The 21,030-nt window shown below is 41.9% G+C and overlaps 1 protein-coding gene across 3 annotated transcripts in view; it reads left to right on the forward strand.

Annotated features, from left to right (window-relative positions):
- The window catches only part of PBX3 (PBX homeobox 3), a 211,456-nt gene that overhangs the window by 72,079 nt on the left and 118,347 nt on the right, over positions 1-21,030 (forward strand). The window contains exon 1 of one of the 3 annotated variants that reach the window (XM_007669573.4): positions 19,415-19,507. The exons of the other annotated variants lie outside the window; for them this stretch is intronic. Coding sequence (XP_007667763.1) covers positions 19,501-19,507 — 7 coding nt within the window. The 5' untranslated portion in view covers positions 19,415-19,500. Of the gene's footprint in view, positions 1-19,414; positions 19,508-21,030 lie in introns of those variants that run through there. 3 annotated transcript variants of the gene reach the window in all.

Consider the following 21,030-nt stretch of genomic DNA (forward strand, 5'->3'; position numbering starts at 1 on the left):
GACTGTAGGCAAGGCACTTAGCTTCTCTATGCCTCAGTTTACCTCATCTATAAAGTGGGGATTAAGACTGTGAGCCCCACGTGGGACATCCTGATTACCTTGTATCTACCCCAGCACTTAGAACAGTGCTTCGCACATAGTAAGTGCTTAACAAATACCATAATAATTAATAATTACATGTTTAAAAAGAATACAGAAGTAGGGAGCATTGTTCTAATAATGACTGAGCGTATGTCTGGATGCAGCATCATGTGTTGTTTGAAGAAACAGTTGTGAGTTGTGAAGAAATCCAAGGTGAGTATTTCAGTGTGAGTTTTCCTCAGCATAGGATTCCGCAAAAGTCCTTTCCCACGCTGCAGGGGAGAGTTCCCTATATCAGACATAAGAAGAGAAACATCTTCAATGGGGTAAAAGGCAAAAGAGGGAGTTGGTTTATGTTTCTCTATCTGAAGTATGTACTGCAGATGGGTAATAAAAAATTTGTCATAAGAGTCCTAGAAGCAGAAAGGAAGTAGTAGTTTATGGCTCTTCTGTTATCTGGCACCAATCATTAGTGCACTGTGTGCCAGTAATGAAATTTTACAGGTTGTTCATTTAAATACCAGGTTAGAAATAAATTTGATGGTGCAACTGGAAAAGCAACCGACTGGTCAGTTTTTTAACCACCTTCACCTCTCAATCAATATATCAAATGACATTAGACCAAACATTCTAGATTAGACTCTAGTTAAACAGTTTGCTTATAACAGAAGGTTATTGATCCCCAGACTTCCCCACAGAATGAAAGGATGGCAATCTGTTTAGAGCTCTTAGTTTATGTACGTGTGAAATAAATCAGACAATATATATTGAGCACTTACCATGGGCAGAACACTGTACTAGGTGCCTGTGAGAGTACAGTATAACAGACTTGGTAGGCACGTGCCTGCCCATAATGAGTTTATAGTCTAGAGAAAGTACAGGTGAAACATAGACAATATTTGAATTTGCTTTTTAAATTCCTTGCTTTTATTTCTACCAAAAGTGCTTCAGATCCTTTGATTTGAATCTGAAAATCAACAACATAAGTCTTTCTCTTTGTTCTACAATAAGGAGCAAACGTGCTTTTGCACTTCTCTTGATCAATGAGAGAATGCCTGATATCAAAACCACATGGAGAGAATGTAGCTGTAGGTGATCCCCTGAGAGTTGTTTTGATTGGAGCTGGGAGTTGTGTATTGAAATAAGAGGGAGAAAGACAGGTTGTTTGAAAAAAATTCCCTTTAGACCAAATGCTTATGTCAGATCTGTGCTACAAATATTTTCCATGTAGGAAGTGCAACTTTATCAATTTTGTAGGTTAAAGGCCCTTCATCGGGTTTTAACAATAATATGCCATACCTGCAACACATCATTTTGGGGTCCAGTTTATTGTACCTTATTAATATGTCAACAGTGTAAATGTATTTTCCATTTAATCTTTTTACCCTCTTTAGGCTTTTATTTTTGAGAAGTTAACAATTAAGAAGTTAAAAAGTTGGAAATTCAGCTCTCATTTCGGTGTATCATTCAGTTCAGTTAGGTTCAGTTTTTGTTAGCAATGTGTATTAGTGAATTTTGTGTTGGTGAAAGGAAAATTGAAAAACAGAGCTCTCATTTTTAATCTCAATAACATGATATAAAGCCGTGCTAACAAAGGCAAACAAAATTATCTTATTGTACTTTTCCAGAGGAACTGTAATATCATTTGGTGAGTATTCTGAATCTTGACTTAAGTAATCAGGGGATGCTTAAAATCCAAATACATATCATGCAGGTTTTGGTGCAATGGAGAAAAAATAAAGCAAAAAACCTCATTACAAGCAGCTGTAAGTGTTGTTCATTTTGAATGATTTAGCAGACTGTTTTTAAGGTGTTTTTGACAGCCAAAAGGCTAGTTTTAATGCTAAATACCACATTTTAGCCGGTCTTTCTTTAATGAAACTCAAAATTTGAGCAACTGCACAAATATTTTTTAACCTGTCCTGCAAAAGAAGAAACCGAAGCTTAAGTGATGGTTGTTTAATCCGATTTTAATTGCAGAGTTTAAAGCCCTGTGATCTTTTTGAAGACTGGTTTGGTCCTGGTGCCGTTCTGTGGCATTGGAGCCCCAGATGCCTGGCCAAGCATCCCTTGCCGACATCTGGAACCAGTTGCAATACATCACTGTCAAAACCGCTTTCTATACGTATCTGCATTTACACATTAGTTACCCACGCAGCACTCATCAAAAAAGCTGAACAATCTTGACATGGTGTCCCTTGTGGAACTGCAAAGGTGAACTGAAGTTGGGAGGCAGTGTCTCGCGTCACTGTCTGCTGAGCCTTTACAACAGGACGCCTGATTAAAACTGAAAGGAAAAATTTATCGTTTGCTTCAGTTTTGTAGACTTCAATTTAATTTTTGCCTAAAACTGGTTGTTTTATCCTGCTTAAGCCATTTTAATGGACGTATTGGCCGACTTCCACTGTTGATTTAAAATACAGGAGCAATCTTTTATTGTTTTTTCTTGTGGTTTTTAGGTTTTGGGGGGTTTTTTAGTAGAAAAAGACTATTTTTTACATTTCTTGAATTTCTTTTTCTAGATAACTGCCTCATATTAATCACTTTGAAGAGATTTTAAATGAAAAATCTATAATTAGTGCAGATTTTCAGGTAAGAGATTGCTCCCACTTGAGTCAGGACTAAATCTAATTTAAGAATATTTAAAATTTGAAATAAAATGACCCTGTATTTGTCACTTGATTACAAGTAATAATGCTTACCTCTGTTAAGGAAAATTGAGTAATGTCAAAGGAAAGCTAGTGTTAATTCTCCTGAAGATGTGTGTTTTTTTAAAAAAAGAATAAAAGCTATTGGCTAAAATGAAGACTTTAAGCATATGTTTAGTTTGAGCTAATTAAAGCAACAACTTGAAGCCATGAATTTGGATGAGGTGGAAAGGTTAAAGGAAACAACAGATCCACCCTTTATTATTGCTTAGGGAAAGGAAATGTTTTGAGAATACCTGTGCTGAGTTAGATATTTTGCTTTGTTTTTTCCAAAATTTCAAATTCTTAAAAAGTTCAAATATTGAAATGGAATTTGTCAGGACTGCAATACTCATTCCACTGGAGTAGGTACAATTGAGTTTTGGGGAATTAGAAACTTGCAGTTTCTGAAAATATGAGTTAACTGTCTGTGGTACCCTGGATTGTTTCCCTCTAGACTGTAAGCTCACTGTGGGCAGGGAATGTGACTGTTATGTTGTTATGTTGTCCTCTCCCAAGCATTTAGTACAGTGCTGGGCACGCAGTAATCCCTCAATAAATACAGTTGCTTGATTCCACCATCCATGTTCGTTGTGGGCATGGAATGTGTCTGTTTATTGTTATATTGTACTCTCCCAAGCTCTTAGTATTTATTCAGTCATATTTATTGAACGTGGTCTAACTCAGAACCTCCTTTGCCCAATGTCTTTGACTTTGTGATGTCATGAAACCAGTACTTCATTATGTCCAGCATATCCTGAAAGAGATGAGGGTAAATTTCAGATATGTAAAAAAAAAAAGTCCTGTGGACACCTTAAATATAACCTTTTTAGGTTGAAAATGACACCGATGATAATGCACTTTATAGAGGCCAAAAGATTGATATGTGACCAGCATATTGAGGGGATGGACAGGCCCCCAGTAACCATAAGCTCCTGGTGGGCAGGCATTGTGCTACCAACTCTATTGTATTGTACTTTCCCAAATGCTCATTACAGTGGTCTGCAAACTGTAAGAGCTTACTAAAGGCTATTAATCGATTGGAGAAGATTACTGGAGTATTGTACAGGCTGTAGGAGCTAAATAAGATTTCATGAAGGAAGTGAGTCTTAAGCAAATTTTGACGGAGAGAAACAACATGGTTAAGTTTAAAGGAGTAGTGAGGACATTCCGAACAGGAAAAAGGCATATGCGTTGATGGAGAAGCTAGCAAAAGCTAAGTATGTGTAAGGGAGAGTTCAGCCTGCATGTAGTAGATGTGGGTTATTAGGCTAGGTGGGGCAGAGAGAAGAGGAGGCAATTGTAGATAAGGAAGTTTTAGTTTGATGCAAGAGACGACTGGTGCATTTTTCATAAAAGAGTTATGGCCATTAAAATGACTTTAGGGAAGAAGACTTCTGCTGCTGGGTGAAAGATAGCTTGGAATGAATGAAGCTGGAGACAGGAAAGGGTGCTGTTATAATAGAGGAGCAGCGTGGCTCAGTGGAAAGAGCCCGGGCTTTGGAGTCAGAGGTCATGGGTTCGAATTCCAGCTCTGCCACTTGTCAACTGTGTGACTGTGGGCAAGTCACTTAACTTCTCTGTGCCTCAGTTACCTCATCTGTAAAATGGGGATTAAGAGTGTGAGCCCCACGTGGGACAACCTGATTCCCCTGTGTCTACCCCAGCGCTTAGAACAGTGCTCGGCACATAGTAAGCGCTTACCAAATACCAACATTATTACTATAATATTCCAAGTGCAAGGTGTTTAGATTCCAGACTAGGAAGAGAGGAATTTGAGAAATACTAGGGAAAAAGAAGTATTAAGACTTGGTTTGTGGCTGATACTGGGGGCAGGGTAGAGTGACTTCAGGTCCTAAGGCAGGACCCATCCAGGGGTTTGCTTTCTGCTGTGATGAGGACAGCATTAGCTGCCTCTTCCTCTGGTTCCTTCTTTTTTGTGACAGCAGTTATTGCTGCTATCAACATCATTGCTACAATGGCTAAAATGGGCTTCACTAAATGTCAAGCACTGTTCTAAGCGCCGAAGTAGATACAAGGTAATCACGTTGGATGCGGTCTCTGTTCCACATTGGGATCACGGTCTTAATCCCCAATTTACAGATGAGGGAACTGAGGCTTAGAGAAGTTAAGTGGCTTGCCCAAGCCTTGTTACATCAAACAGAAACTCTGCATCCAACAGAAACTCCTCATCATTGGCTTTAAAGCACACCTTGTCCCCTCCTACCTCACCTCACTACTCTCCTTCTACAACCCAGCCTGCACACTCCACTCCTCTAATGCTAACGTTCTCTTTGTACTTTGATCTTGTCTATGTCGCTGCCGAATTCTCACTCACGTTTTGCCTGTGGCCTCCTCATATCTGACAGTGACTCTCCCCCACTTTAAAGCCTTATTGAAGACACATTCCTCCAGGGGCCTTCCCCGACTAAGCCCTCTTTCCCTCTTCTCCCATTCCCTTCTATGTTGCCCTGACTTGCTCCCTTATGTACTTATGTGCATATCTCTAGTCCCTGCCGTTTGACGGGCTTACAGTCTAATCGGGGGAGACGGACAGACAAGAACAATGGCACTAAACAGCGTCAAGGGGAAGAACATCTCGTAAAAACAATGGCAACTAAATAGAATCAAGGCGATGTACAATTCATTAACAAAATAAATAGGGTAACGAAAATATATACAGTTGAGCGGACGAGTACAGTGCTGTGGGGATGGGAAGGGAGAGGTGGAGGAGCAGAGGGAAAAGGGGAAAATGAGGCTTTAGCTGCGGAGAGGTAAAGGGGGGATGGCAGAGGGAGTAGAGGGGGAAGAGGAGCTCAGTCTGGGAAGGCCTCTTGGAGGAGGTGATTTTTAAGTAGGGTTTTGAAGAGGGAAAGAGAATCAGTTTGGCGGAGGTGAGGAGGGAGGGCGTTCCAGGACCGCGGGAGGACGTGACCCAGGGGTCGACGGCGGGATAGGCGAGACCGAGGGACGGTGAGGAGGTGGGCGGCAGAGGAGCGGAGCGTGCGGGGTGGGCGGTAGAAAGAGAGAAGGGAGGAGAGGTAGGAAGGGGCAAGGTGATGGAGAGCCTTGAAGCCTAGAGTGAGGAGTTTTTGTTTGGAGCGGAGGTCGATAGGCAACCACTGGAGTTGTTTAAGAAGGGGAGTGACATGCCCAGATCGTTTCTGCAGGAAGATGAGCCGGGCAGCGGAGTGAAGAATAGACCGGAGCGGGACGAGAGAGGAGGAAGGGAGGTCAGAGAGAAGGCTGACACAGTAGTCTAGCCGGGATATAACGAGAGCCCGTAATAGTAAGGTAGCCGTTTGGGTGGAGAGGAAAGGGCGGATCTTGGCGATATTGTAGAGGTGAAACCGGCAGGTCTTGGTAACGGATAGGATGTGTGGGGTGAACGAGAGAGACGAGTCAAGGATGACACCGAGATTTCGGGCCTGAGACACGGGAAGGATGGTCGTGCCATCCACGGTGATAGGGAAGTCGGGGAGAGGACGGGGTTTGGGAGGGAAGATGAGGAGCTCAGTCTTGCTCATGTTGAGTTTTAGGTGGCGGGCCGACATCCAGGTGGAGACGTCCTGGAGGCAGGAGGAGATGCGAGCCTGAAGGGAGGGGGAGAGGACAGGGGCGGAGATGTAGATCTGCGTGTCATCTGCGTAGAGATGGTAGTCAAAGCCGTGAGAGCGAATGAGTTCACCGAGGGAGTGAGTGTAAATGGAGAACAGAAGAGGGCCAAGAACTGACCCTTGAGGAACTCCAACAGTTAAAGGATGGGAGGGGGAGGAGGCTCCAGCGAAGGAGACCAAGAATGATCGGCCAGAGAGGTAAGAGGAGAACCAGGAGAGGACAGAGTCCTTGAAGCCAAGGTGAGATAAGGTATGGAGGAGGAGGGGATGGTCGACAGTGTCACAGGCAGCAGAGAGGTCAAGGAGGATCAGAATGGAGTAGGAGCCATTGGATTTGGCAAGAAGGAGGTCATGGGTGACCTTAGAGAGAGCAGTCTCGGTAGAGTGGAGGGGACGGAAGCCAGATCGGAGGGGGTCTAGGAGAGAATGGGAGTTAAGGAATTCTAGGCATCGATTGTAGACGACTCGTTCTAAGATTTTGGAAAGGAAGGGTAGTAGGGAGATAGGACGATAACTGGAGGGGGAAGTGGGGTCAAGAGCGGGTTTTTTTAGGATGGGGGAGACGTGGGCATGTTTGAAGGCAGAGGGGAAGGAGCCCTTGGAGATTGAGTGGTTAAAAATAGACGTTAAGGAAGGTAGGAGGGCAGGGGCGATGGTTTTAATAAGGTGAGAGGGAATGGGGTCCGAGGCGCAGGTGGAGGGGGTGGCACTTGCGAGGAGGGAGGAGATCTCCTCTGAGGATACTGCAGGGAAGGATGGGAAAGTAGGGGAGGGGGTTGGTGGGGGGGGAGGGGAGAGGCGGAGGGGTGACTTTGGGGAGCTCAGACCTGATCGTGTTGTGGGTAGCTTGTGGATAAGCTTGTTGTGGGTAGGGAATATGCCAGTTTGTTGTTGTACTCTCCTAAGCACCTAGTACAGTGTTTTGCACACAGCAAGCGCTCAATAAATACGATGGCTTTCTGCTTTGATGAAGACAGTGTTAGCTGACTCTTCCTCTAGTTACTTCTTTTATGTGACAGCAGTTATCTCTATCATCATTGTTTCCGAATTGTACATTCCAAGTGCTTAGTACAGTGCTCTGCACACAGTAAGCGCTCAATAAATACGATTGAATGAATAAGTTGCTACCATTGACTGACTGACCAGGTCACACCACAGACAAGTGGCAGAGCCACTTATATTAGAACCCAGGGCCTTCTGATTCCCAGGCCCATGTTCTTTCCAATAGGCCACATTGCTTCTCTTTCTTGCTTGAGCCAGGCAAAAATAGGAGTTTCAAACCTGGTCGGATTACAGAAATCCGGCTGTACTAGAAATGAGAGGCAGCATGGCCTAGTGGATAGAACATGGGCCTGGGAGACAGAAACCCCTGGGTTCTAATCCTGACTAAGCCCTCTTTCCACTTGTCTGGGGTGTGACCATGAGCAAGTCACTTAGCTTCTCTGGGGCTCAGTTACCTCATCTATAAAATGGGGATTAAGATTAAAATTTGGTAAGTGTTCACTATGTGTCAAGCACTGTGTTACGTGCTGGGAGTAAATATAAGGCTGCAGGTGGACAGAAACCGTGCCTAACCTGGCAGCCTTATATTTACCCCAGCGTGCAGCACAGTGCTTGAAACATAGTAAATACTTAACAAATACCATAAAAAATTACTCATTCCCAATGCTTACAAGAACCACTATAAATAGGTCAGTTTCAAGGCTGACGTTGCTTCAGCCCTAATCAAAGATGGTGCTGACCTGGGGTTGAACTTGCCTTTCACCACTCCCTCTCTTCGTAGAGATTTTTGGGGAGTAATGGTTCTGGAGGGGTCAATTCATCGGAGATTCGTGCTGTTTACTACTGTGACTGAGCATCATTAGCCGCAGCCCCAACTAAACTAGCCCTTCGTGGGTCATTTCTCCACTGGAACCACTGGAAAGCAGTGGTGGTGGAGAAGAAAGTGATGGTGGAGGCAAGTTAAGTCTGCTCATCACCCTTGACTGCTTTCCTCATCCACTTACTCTACTCTTCCTTGTGTGCTTCTTCACTCTTCCTTTGTCCCTTCTTACCACTTTTCTTCTCTTTCCTTTGGTCTTCTTTCCTATTCTCAATCAGTTGTATTTATTGAGTGCTGACTCTATGCAGAGCACTGTATTAAGCACTTGAGATAATAGATCTGAGTCATGATCTAGTTTACAATCTGGCAGGGAAGACTGACACTAAAATAAATTACCGGTAGGGAGAAGCATTTGAGTGTAAAGATCTGTTCAAAAGTACTTTGTTGGGGAAGGGGAATGAGTACTTAAGTGCTTAAGGTGACACTGAAATGCCCATGTGGGAGTTGGAGGTAGGGTGGAGGGCTGAGATTGATTGGAAAAGGCTCTTGGAGGTGGTGTGTTTTTAGAAGGATCTAAGAAGGATGGAGAGAGCAATGGTCTGCCAGATGTGAAGTGAGAGAGAAGAGAGAGGCACAGTGAGTATTCTCGCTGCAATTTTCTCATTTCCCTTTTTCTGTCGTCTTTCACCCTTGACCCCCTTCCCCCGTGTTTTTCTAGTATAATAATAATAATTCTGGAATTTGTTAATCACTTACTATGTGCCAGGTACTGTACTACATGCTGGGGTGAGTACAAACAAATGGGGTTGGATACAGACCCTGTCCCAGGTGGGGCTCATGGTCTCAATTCCCATTTTACAGATGCGTAACTGAGGCACAGAGAAGTGAAATGACTTTCCCAAAGTCACAGGGCAGACAAATGGCGGAGCTGGGATTAGAACCCGTGACCTTCTGACTCCCAGACCCAAGCTCTTTCAACTATACCATGCCGCTTCTCTCCCCCATCTATTCCTCCTTTCTGGGGTCTCCATCCCTCTCCCCCCCAAAATGACCATATTTCTGTTCTCTTGGAATAAAGAAGAAAAGGAAACTGAAAATAATTTCAAAATTAAGTGTCTAAAGGATGGTGGTGCTACTGGCAGTTCTGGGGAAGTTGGGATGGCTTGCTGGCTGAAGATAAAGGGCTTGGTTTTATACAAGTTGCATTTTAGGTAGTGAAGATGTCCTTGTAGGCAAAGAGAAATACAACCCAGAAGGAGAGTAAGGGGTCAGGGAAGGAACAGCAGCTATGGTGTGCCCCCACCTACACCTTATTTCCAAGAACCTCTTTCCAGTGAATTGCAGGCATATAACTCTTTCCTTCCATTTAAATGAAGCATTTATGTATACCCCATTTCCAAATATTTTACTGGCTCAGAAAACTGAATACATTGTAGAGCTTTAGGTAAGAAGTAAGACGTGCAACTATCCATCAATCTTACAAGAGCTGCTACTTAGGAAGATAATTTCTAGGTTGTTCGGGACACTTCTGACATTGGGCCATTCTAATAGTTCCCTGTAAATATGAATATCATCTGTGGGACTGCTTTATGTTTTATTGAAGCATACTGGAATTATCCTCTGGCTTTTTCTTTAGCTAGGAAAAGGTGCAGGACAGTGGAAATGTACAATGCATAGCTGCAGCCCAGGACTATTGCTGGCACTTGGAGTGTTCCACAGATATATTTCCATAGATTGAAAAGTTTTCAGAATAGATGACAAATTTCCCTTTGGTTCAGAAAACTTTGTGAACTCCTCAGGTTCATTTTGAATACCTTCTACTGGCAACTGACTCTATAGATGTTTTGTTTTTTTTAATGGTACTTAGTAAGCACTTATTATGTATCAAGTACATACAAGTACAAGCTCTGGGGAAGATAATAGTAATAATGTTGGTATTTGTTAAGCACTTACTATGTGCAGAGCACTGTTCTAAGCTCTGGGGGAGATACAGGGTAATCAGCTTGCCCCACGTGAAGCTCACAGTTAGTCCCCATTTTACAGATGAGGTAACTGAGGCACAGAGAAGTTAAGTGACTTGCCCACAGTCACACAGCTGACAGGTGCCAGAGCTCGAATTTGAACCCATGACCTCTGACTCCCAAGCCCAGGTTCTTTACACTGAACCTCCCTTCTTCTCTACAAGTTAATCAGCTAGGACACAGTCCCTGTCCCACAGGGGCTCACAGTCCAAGTGGAGGGAGTAGGATTTAATCCCCATTTTACAGATGGGGGACCTGAGGCATAGAAAAGTAAGGTCACACCGCAGACAATTGGGAGAGTTAGGATTAGAACCCAGGTCCTCTGAGTCTCAGGCACTGTGCTCTCTCCACGAGGCCACGCTGCATCTCATCTGTTGAAGTGAGATCACCGCTGTGCCATTGGTGAAAGTGCTTCAGCCACTTTGGGGACCACAGAGCTGGAGAGAGCTCAGTGTGGAAGGAGATATGGTTTTACACTCCTCTACCTAAAGAGCTGGTTTTCTAGAATAGTTGATGGTGGTCAGCTGGGCAACTTGTTAATGAGTTGCTGCTCTGGGCACTTGTGCCATCCTTCCCCCTCTGACTAGACTTTTGGGAGAGTGGTTCATCGATCGGCACCTTATGTGAGGGCCCCAACCCCTCAGTTAGTGTAATGGCATTCTTACAGGCCTTTGCATTTGGGTGATTTTCTGCTTAATTGTTTTCCCTCAATCATCATTTCTTGTAGAGACAGTCTTGATGTTCTCTATTTCTTTCTCTGGGCTTTTCTGCCCCGTTTTTGATTATGGCTCACTTACCGTTTTCCTCCATTGCTTCCAGTTGCCTTACTAGCGTCCCCTAACAGACTCCACCTCAGTGAATGTCAGCGCTCTATATGAATCAGTCAACCAGTGTTAGTTTTCCTTTTTCCCGGGTGACTGAGCCTTTCTCTTCTTTGGGCTTCCTGAGGAACTTGCTGGACCCACTGTGCTTGTCCATACAAGCATATCTCTATCTTATCTGAAGCAGTGAGTTACTGAATTAGTTTTACCCTTCGAACTGAGATGCAAGCTAGTGTGAACTGGTGGAAGGGTTGCTCCAGTAGATTTCATTTATGGGCATTTTTTAAATTTCAGAATTCTTCTGTTTCTGCCAGTTGATACCTAGTGTGGGAAACAGTGTGGCCTCATGGAAAGAGTGCAGACTCTGGAGTTAAAGGTCCGGGGTTCTAATCTTGGCTCTGCCACTTGTCTGCTGGGTGAACTCAAGCAAATCAGTTAACTTTACTAGGCCTCAGTTACCTCATCTGTACAATGGGGATTAAGACTGTGAGCCCTATGCGGGACAGGGACAGTGTTCAATCTAATTAGTTCATATCTACCCCAGCGCTTAGTACAGTACCTGGTAAGCTCTTAACAAATACTATAAAAAAAAATCAGCTAACTCTTCCTTTAGTTTCTCTCTGTCATGTGGATAAGGATGGGAGGAGCAAATGAAATGTGTGCAGGAATGGTTGTTGAGTGATTTATGTGCATATCTATAAATTATAAGTGGTATATTTTAAATTTATTTATAGTAATGTCCATCTCGCCCGCTAGAGTGTCAGCTTGTAGTGGGCAGGAAACATGTCTATCAACTGTATTGTGTTTTACTTACCCAAGCGTTTAGTACAGTGTTCTGCACACAGTAGGTACTCAAATTCCATTGATCATGATGACACTGATTTATAGTTTGGCTATATTAATGCCCTAATTTTTGCACAGGATCTGGCTGTTGTGTAGAAAGGGAACTTAAAATATTTGAATAAAGTAAAAAGGGCAGAGTTGAACATAGTCTCACTATGGAATATTAATCAAATAAACTCAGTACGGCCATATCCTGTGTTTGTCCTGCATGTTTTGGCTAGAAGGGGACTTTGTTCACTCACCACAAGCCTTTTTGGATATAGCATGACACTTGCTAGAAGAAAGAGTTGTGCATGTGCAAGCACTGTCAGACACCACGAGTGCATCTCGGGCGATGCCGGAACACAATCCCTGCATTATAGAAGAACTGGCTACACCCTAAACCAATTTAGGGTCAATTTCAGGCAAAGAGCCTAAAAACCTGTGTTCAAATTATTTATCTTCTATCTACCCCAGTGCTTAGAACAGTCCTTGATGATAATAATATTTGTGATATTTGTTAAGTGCTTACTTTATGCCAGGCAGAGTACTAACGCTGCGGTAGATACTAGGTAATTGCGTGAGACACAGTTCCTGTCCCACATAATGGTCACAGTCATAATCCCCATTTTACAGATGAGGCAAATGAGGCACAGAGAAGCTAAGTGACTCACCCAAGGTCAAATACCAAACAAGTGGAGGAGCCGGGATTAGAACTTAGGTCCTTGATTCCCAGGCCCGTGTTCTATCCACTAGGTCACAATGCATCTCTTGATGCATAGTAAGTGCTTAACAAATACCGTAAAAACCCCCAACGCATACCAAAAAAAAAAAATAGCCCACCTTGGGCTTGGGCCTGGCAAAATATAGAAGAGAGGAGGGAACTTCCCATTAACTCTGCTTGGTTCATTCGATACCTCTCTCCTAGTAGACCTTGAAGCTAAGGTGACAAATGCCACAGAGATGCCTGGATGGATTTTTTTCATACCATAAATGTCACAACTGAACACTTATAACAACCCATCCCCAGAGGAATATGTTTCCCCAGTTTGTTCAGCGACAAGATGAGAGAAGAGCAAAGTCTCTTGGGTATAGCTCTGCTATTGTAATTGTTTGGTTTGAGGTTTGCTGCTACTGTGGTGCACACCAAGGTTTGTTTAGAAGGGAATGTGGGTAGAGTCCTTTTACTATAGGCAGAGCTTCTCTGTCATAGGTGGCTGAGATTGAGATTGTAAAATGGGGATGAGCTGTGAGCCTCACGTGGGACAACCTGATTACCCTGTATCTACCCCAGTGCTTAGAACAGTGGTCTGCACATGGTAAGCGCTTAACAAATACCAACATTATTATTATTATTATTGTTAGAATTTTCCAAGATCTGTAAATTCGTTGAGGGCAGGGTGGGCTTCTACCAACTCTTGTATCATACTCTCCCAAGTGCTTAGCACAGTGCTCTGTGAACACTGTTGATTGATTTGATTATAATAATAATACTAATAATGTTGGTATTTGTTAAGTGCTTACTATGTGCAAGCACTCTTCTAAGCGCTGAAGTAGATACAAGGTAATTAGGTTGTCCCACATGGTGCTCACAGTCTTCACCCCCATTTTACAGATGAGGTAACCGAGGCACAGAGAAGTTAAGTGACTTGCCCAAGGTCACAAGCTGACAAGCGGCAGAGCCAGGGTTAGGACCCGTGATCTCTGACTCCCAAGCCTGTGCTCTTTCCACTAAGCCACCCTGCTTCTCTATGCCCTAGTTGACTTCCCGACTTGTACCTCTGGATTTTTGGTCCATCTTGGCATTTCAGCTATGATAGTTAGCTCTGGTATTAATGTAATAATTATGGTATGTGTTAATGAATAGTGAGAAGCTACAGAGCTTGTGAAACTTTGTGCCACATAGGGGCATAATACATTATTGATGAAAACATTGGATGAAAAGGTTACGTGAATGCCTGACAATTTGGGTCATTTAAGGAACATACTGCTGTGATTCAGTATGATGAAATCATTTGGTGGGCATTTTCAAAGATTAAAAAGAGCACAAAATGAGCACACTATGGCACCTCAGTTATCCAGTATGCAAAAAGTGGGGTCTCTGATTAATCAGTATCATTTTGGAAAGCCAGGACTGGGAGAGCCCTGGGTCCCCAAATGGTGGGAGTCTACTCTGGAGAATCAGAGCAAAATACCATGATGATTACCTGGGTCTCTTATTTTCTCGGCTGGCCTTATTTCTCAAGTGCCCAGAAATTTGTCGTTGGTCCTATTATACATGTTTAAGATTAGTGGTTGTGCTTTGTGGGTAAACTAGACTTTAAGATCCCTGAGGACAGGGATTGTGCCTACCAACTCTAATATATTTTTTCTTGCCAAGCACTTAGAACAGTGCTTTGCACATTGTAAAGACTGAATAAATACCATTGATTGATTGAAAAAAACTCCGAAGTCTGTAGTAATCACAAATTAGTATATTCCCAGTTTAATCGATCAGCAGTATTGCACATCTACAGTGCGCAGACCACTGTACTTAGCTCTTGGGAGAGTGTACTAGATCCTTGCCTTCAGGGAATTCACAACCTTGCAGGTGAGAATAAAATAAATTACAGTTAGGAGCAAAGAGGATAAGAGGGTATGTATGTGAATTAGGGCCTGAGTAATCGGGTATGTAAGATATGTACGTAAGTGCTTTGGGAGGTCATGAGTACTTAAGTGCTTAGTTGGAGCAGAAGTGGCAGTTGAGGGAACATAAACTGGGGAGACAAGAAATTAGTCCCAGAGGGCCTCGCAGAGGAGATGGGATTTCAGAAGGGCTTTGAAGATGTAAGAGGTGACTTCATGAGCTGACTATAGATTGAGGACATATACATTTCTTTCCCGAATGAATGGCCTGAATCTGGGTAGTTGTTTCCTCTATTATTAAATTTATCAATCAGTGTTATTTATTGAGCACTTACTGCATGCAGAGCACTGTACCGCACACTTGGGAGTGTACAGTCTACAGAGTTGGTATGCATGTTTCCTGCCCACGAGGAGCTTGTAGTCTAGAGTTTTATCTGAAATAAGCTCATTGTGGGCGGGGAATGTGTCTATCAACTGTGTCGTACAGTAGTCTCCCAAGTGTTTAGCAGAGAGCTCGGCGCACAGTAAGCACTCAATAAATATGATTGATTGATTGAAATCTGGTGTTTTTTTCAGGACATAGATCCTGGAACTTGACTTCCTTGTGTGAGCTGGCTGCTGCACCGGAGGTGAATTAAGATTTCTTAATGATGTTGATCCCAGAATCAGATATTTGGTGATGACCTGGGCAAGGCAAAACAACCCCCAGAAATCTTCCCATCCCTTATTCTCTTCTAGTCTAGGTATTTGCTTAGTAGCCCTTGGTTATTGACAGTTAATGAACATCTCCCCCCAAGGTATTTGTTAAGCGCTTACTCTGTGCCAAACACTGTTCTCACATTGGGGTAGATATAAGAGTGAATTAGATTGGACCCAATCCTTATCCCACATAGGGCTCCTCATCTAAGTACGAGGGAGAATGGAAGAACTGAGGCACAGAGAAATTAAGTGACTTCCCAAGGTGATACAGCAAGTAATTGGCTGAGTCGGGATTAAAAGCCAGGTCCTCTGACCCCCAGCCCCATGCTCTTTCCACTAGGCCATGCTGCTCCTCGCTTAATTATCCAGGTTGGCTTGTTTTGTTATTAAGTTGTCTGCCTATTAAGGAACGTATTCATTTTAAGTCATGCAGCATTCTGTTATAAAGTTTTTGGCAGCTGTCACTTGTGCCATAAGATGAATAATGCTCCTGCTTTTGTTTGGCAGCCATTGTTTTTTCAGTGAATCAATACAGTTCAAGAATTCTCCAGACCTTACTAACTTGTGATTGTAGTAATAATGCTATTTATTAAGCACTTACTGTGTACTAAACACTGGGAGAGAACAGTCAAGTGGGAATTAAAAATGGACCCTTTCCCTTGCCAGGGTCACAATCTAAAATTTCAAGTGGAAAGAAGGGATTGGAGACAGGCACATCAGGGGAGATGAAACATTAAACCCAACACAAAGAAATAGACAAAATAGGCTCAAAGTGGTGGTGGCAATGGAGGAGTCCAAGATCTCATGAGAGTGAGCAGGGGTTGTATCCCCCAATTTCATGATTCAGGAGTGCCCAGCAAGTGATAATGAAATGCTTAGCAGTAGTGATATTAAGGAAATGTGAAAAACATTTAGCTTAGGTACTAAGTCAGGAGTTTTCTCCAATGCTGATTCCCCCATCCCAGTTAAGCTGCACAATCATCATTGGTGTACTATATTTTGGGCTTAAAATTATTTAAAACATATATTTAATTTGTATATAATACCTTTTTGTTATCTGTTGGGGAAAGAAAATTCCCTAGGACCTCATCTCTCCATATTTACATTGAATCCAGTTCCCCCGTAAGTATTACTTAACAACATTTTGCTTAAAGCCACATTTTACAGGAATATATTATAACATTAAGCAAGGAGTAGTTGTATCCAGTGTTTAGAACAGTGTCCAGCATTTAGACCAGTGTTTGGAACATAGTAAGCACTTAACAAATGCTATTATTATTATTATTATTATTATTATATGGTGTGGTGTTGTTTTTTTCATCTCCCCCAGTAAAGAGGTCCTAGACTCTGCTTCAATGGATAAAACATACGGATACAATTAAGAAAGCAAACCAGGCTCTAAAACTTATTTTTAATGGTATTTGTTAAGCACTTATTATGTGCCAGGCACTGTATTAAGTTCTGGGCTAGAAACAAGATATTCCAGGTTGGACACAGTCCTTGTTCACATAGGGCTCACAGTCTTAATGCCCATTTTACAGATGAGGTAACTGAAGCACAGAGAAGTACAGTGACTTGCCCAAGGTCACACAGCAGACAATTGGCAGAGTTGGGATTAGAACCCAGGTCCTTAGACTCCCAAGCCTGTACTTTTCACACTAGACCTCACTGGTTCTTTGTAGATGTTACCTATCCTATTATTATTATTACAGTTTCCTCATCTGTAAAATGGGGATTAAGACTGTGAGCCCCATGTGGGACAGGGACTGTGTCCAGTTGCATTTACTTGTTTCAACCCAACGCTTATTACAGTACCTGGCATGCAGTAAGCCCTTAACAAATAACATGATTGTTATTATTATTATTATTATTATTATTATTATTGATGAGTAGTGGTACCTTTTCCTCCTAGGAGATCATTGCCATTCTTAAGAGTCTAAAAACAGGAATTTCCTAAAATCTTGTTTAGGATTTATTTCTAGGTGTCACTAGTACCCAATACAAGAAATTTTCCTTAAAGAAACTTACTTTGTCATAGCTCTCTGCTACCCAGACGGACAGTATATGGAAGTCAAACATCAGTTTATTTGACAACTTTACTTTGTTCTAGTCAAGAGTGGCCATATAGGCCTGAGGGGACAGTGAATTACAGACACCTATGGTACCCCCATTTTATTGTTAAAACACATTCATGTTGATATTACATGAGTTTTCAGCAGCATTAGATGCATAAAGGAATCCACTCCTTTAAATTCATTCTTTATTTTGCCAGAAATAGAAATTTATCCAGACTTTTGTATATTTAATGTTAATACAGAAAATAGCAGCACTGGAGGAAACGTTCAGTTGCCTCATGTTCGATGTTTATAATCAACTTTTGTTTACAGACCCTGAAGTTCCTGACCACAGCAGGAATTATTGAATTTTAGCTTCAGCAGAAAATTTCATTTCTTTATTTGTGTCTAAGATGGATCTATTGAGAGCCTAATAGATTGATTTCAAAATATTGGCCACTATACATGAACAAGAATGCTCTCTCCACTGTAAGCACCTCTTGTGACCAAAGTGAGGGTTTCTTGATCTTAAGACAATTTTAAGACAGACCATACATCTTATCAATGAGACTGTCCTCTGTAACTACACGAATCCGGTAGGCAGTTTGAATCTATTTTCCTTAGGGAGATCTGATCAGTGCCTTGAGTTCACTTCATGCTTTGTGTCACCTTCCTTCATACTAGGATATCGTCTGACACTGAGTGGAAAAATAAGGAGAGAAATACATGGGCAATTTATAATTGATTGTGAGGTTACTTCACAAATGATCAGTTAAAAGTGGATATTTGAAGAATTCACCCTGTTCCAAACATATTATTTTAGAAGCGATATGAAAAACATCTGAAAGGTGGTAAAAATAAGCCAGTTGAATTTAGAAACATTTGGTGGTGATATTATTTTGATTCCATTGAATGTAGTCAACTGAAATACTTTGATTCTGTGGCCTCATGTAAATGAAGCTACTTGGAAAGGGTATCCTGGCCCGGACATGCCCACCCAGGCACCAGAGCCTGGCTAACATTTTGGCAAGGGCACTGCTATTGTGTAGGTGGCTTTGTGATTCTTGCTGGGTCTGCTTGGTACGATTTGACTGTTGCTAGGTCCCCTTGACTGTTTTATTTCCCTGCATGCTCTTTGCCACTCACCCACTTATTTTCATTCCTGAATTTATAGTCTTTTTTGCATTTGAGACTTTTATAAAATGTGGTACAAATCTTCACTGGTTTATGGGAAAAGAAATCTTTCTCATGCACAGTAATGTTCCATTCATAATCTGCCTTTTCTAGTCTGACAACTACTTCCAGGCCGGTTACGGAGTTTGACTGCAGATTCAGAGTAAATTTTTGCCGCTCACAGGGAAAACAGAACCTCTCTCCTATTTTTCAGTCTTCGTCTTCACGTGGTGTATGTGGGGAGGCAGCTTTTAATATTACGTGTCTTGACCCTAAAGCGTGAAGCATTTTGCCTACTGTAATAACTTACGTGGATTCAGTTCCAATTAATTTTCTACACCAAAATATGTCTTCTGACGATCTCACGACAGCAGCGAGCAGAGTCAGTCCCTCCCTAGCGTGCCTGGTCACAAGCCTTGCCAGTGGATTATCAAGCTTTCCATGCTGGTTGGTTTTGCTATCCTGTGCTTGTCCATGGGGGTTTCCATTTATCCGTGATAGACCGTTAACTCTGACACTGGGTGGTGATAGTTTTCCTTTTTACCCAGTGTTCTAAATATGTGTTATGATTGAGAAAGAAAGGTGCCCAAGGTGATTGAAAGTTATATAATACAGGTTTTTCCAAGCCATGCCCGTGGCAACTGTGTTTTTTATGTGTATGTTTTGGGGTTGGTATTAAAATACATAGGGCATGGGGAGAATTTTGGGAAAGGTTCATTTCCAACCTCCCCATTTTCTAAATATTGTGAGGAGAATAAGAATTGAAGTAGTGAGAGAAAATTGCAAACACACTCTGACTTTCCGGCGGGTAGATGCACATTATCTTTATCTTTATTTATTAATAAAAGACGGAATGCCTTGGAAAACAAAAGGTTTTAATGGCCGGTGCTTGGTATCCTTGACAACAGTCCCGAAAGAATATTACATTAGGGCACCAGAGAACTTTTAAAAATAAGTAATGGAATTCCGTCTCTGTTATGCTTTTAGTAGTCATTTCGGCCATGGTGCAGCGAGGTCATAAGCTGAGCTCAGTGAAGGGAGCCAGAACATGAAATGATGCTGAGAGAACGTCTGGGAGATGAGAGGTACAGAATTACAAGCGAAAGTGCAGGCCTGCTGAGGCAATTACAGCTTAATGGGGTCATTTGGAAGGCAATTGCCAGGGGTTAATGTAGTATGGAGAGATGAGGTGAGATTGAAGTGAAATTTGGGGCTGGAAATGTGTTAAGATGAAAGATCAGAGTGCAGCGAATTCTGCAGTGGGGAAGGTTTATAACATGTAAAGATTGGAGAAAATGCAAAAATAGTAGTTGGATGTTTCTAAAAATATATAGAAAATAAAAATAAAGCATTAGTAAATCTCTCAAAGATGCCATTTCTACATAAAAATATCCTGCCCTGGAAGAGGTTTTCGGTGAGAAAACACACTGGATAGAGTGGAAAAGGAATCCATTTTCAAAGAAAAGTTTGGGATTATGAGCTTCTCTTTTTATACATTTACTGAACTTGTGTCTTTTAAAGGAGGGAGTGTGCATAGGGTGTTTTCCTTAACCCAATTTCACAATGGCAGTGCAATGGCTACCAGAACATCAGATGCATATGCCTTTAAAAAACACTATTTTGCAACAAAAAAAGCAAGAAACAGCCCTAGATACACTTATTTTGAGATATTTGTAATGGATTCATCACATTATCTTCTCAAGCATTAAAATAATACGATATAGAATGTCAAAATATTATCAGAGCGTAAGCTAGCATTCTTTGAGTGGGTATTTTGGTTCTGAAAAGTATGCTTAAATATTACAGGTGTTTAAATTAAAAATGTCAAACCATGAAGGCATAATGGAAGTAATCATTTTTACATAGTTTTAAGCCGTAAAGGATTTGAAAAAGCTTTGCGTGCCAGACTATTGTGAATGAGCAGAGTTCATAAGAATTCAAAGGACAAAAGAGATCATTATGCTTTGTTACCTCAGCTAGTTCATTACCTTAATTGCTGAGCGTAATCCAGTCTTGGAAGAAAACTCTAGGGCTTTAAGAAGATCAACACCAGCACCTTATGGCACAGAAAATGGAAACCCTTTCCTGTACCATTGCTACTCCAGGAACACTAAACCTTGATCAAAGGCTGAACTTTTCTTAAGGTCGGCCATGTGAAAATCCCCTGGAGCTGTACTATTCGCTGAACCGTAATGAAGTTTAGTAGGTTCAGCACCATTTCTGTGTGACTGTGACCGTCCTGGATCACTGGCTAGCAATAGCACATTATCAGCCTTTCAGATAGGTGAAGTTTTTACATAGTTATGTTTAGTATAATATGTCTCTCTCTCTCTCTGTCTCTCTCTCTTGCTCCTGCTCCCTTCGTATTATGTGAGACGAACAAACTAGTCTCCCTGTTATAATACCGCTGCATATCTAGTAATGATACAATGTGGAGAGAGATGTTCTTCAGGCAGCATGTTGCTTTTCAGTGGATTTCTTTATCAGGTTGAACTTACCTGCGTATAAAGAGGACGAAGTCTTTGACAAAAGCTTTTGACTCCATAAGATAGATGCTGCTGTGAAATGATTCCAAAGATTTGTAAAAAAAAAATAAAATATTCTTACG

This window comes from Ornithorhynchus anatinus, chromosome 4 (assembly GCF_004115215.2).
Source record: "Ornithorhynchus anatinus isolate Pmale09 chromosome 4, mOrnAna1.pri.v4, whole genome shotgun sequence".
Taxonomy (NCBI): domain Eukaryota; kingdom Metazoa; phylum Chordata; class Mammalia; order Monotremata; family Ornithorhynchidae; genus Ornithorhynchus; species Ornithorhynchus anatinus.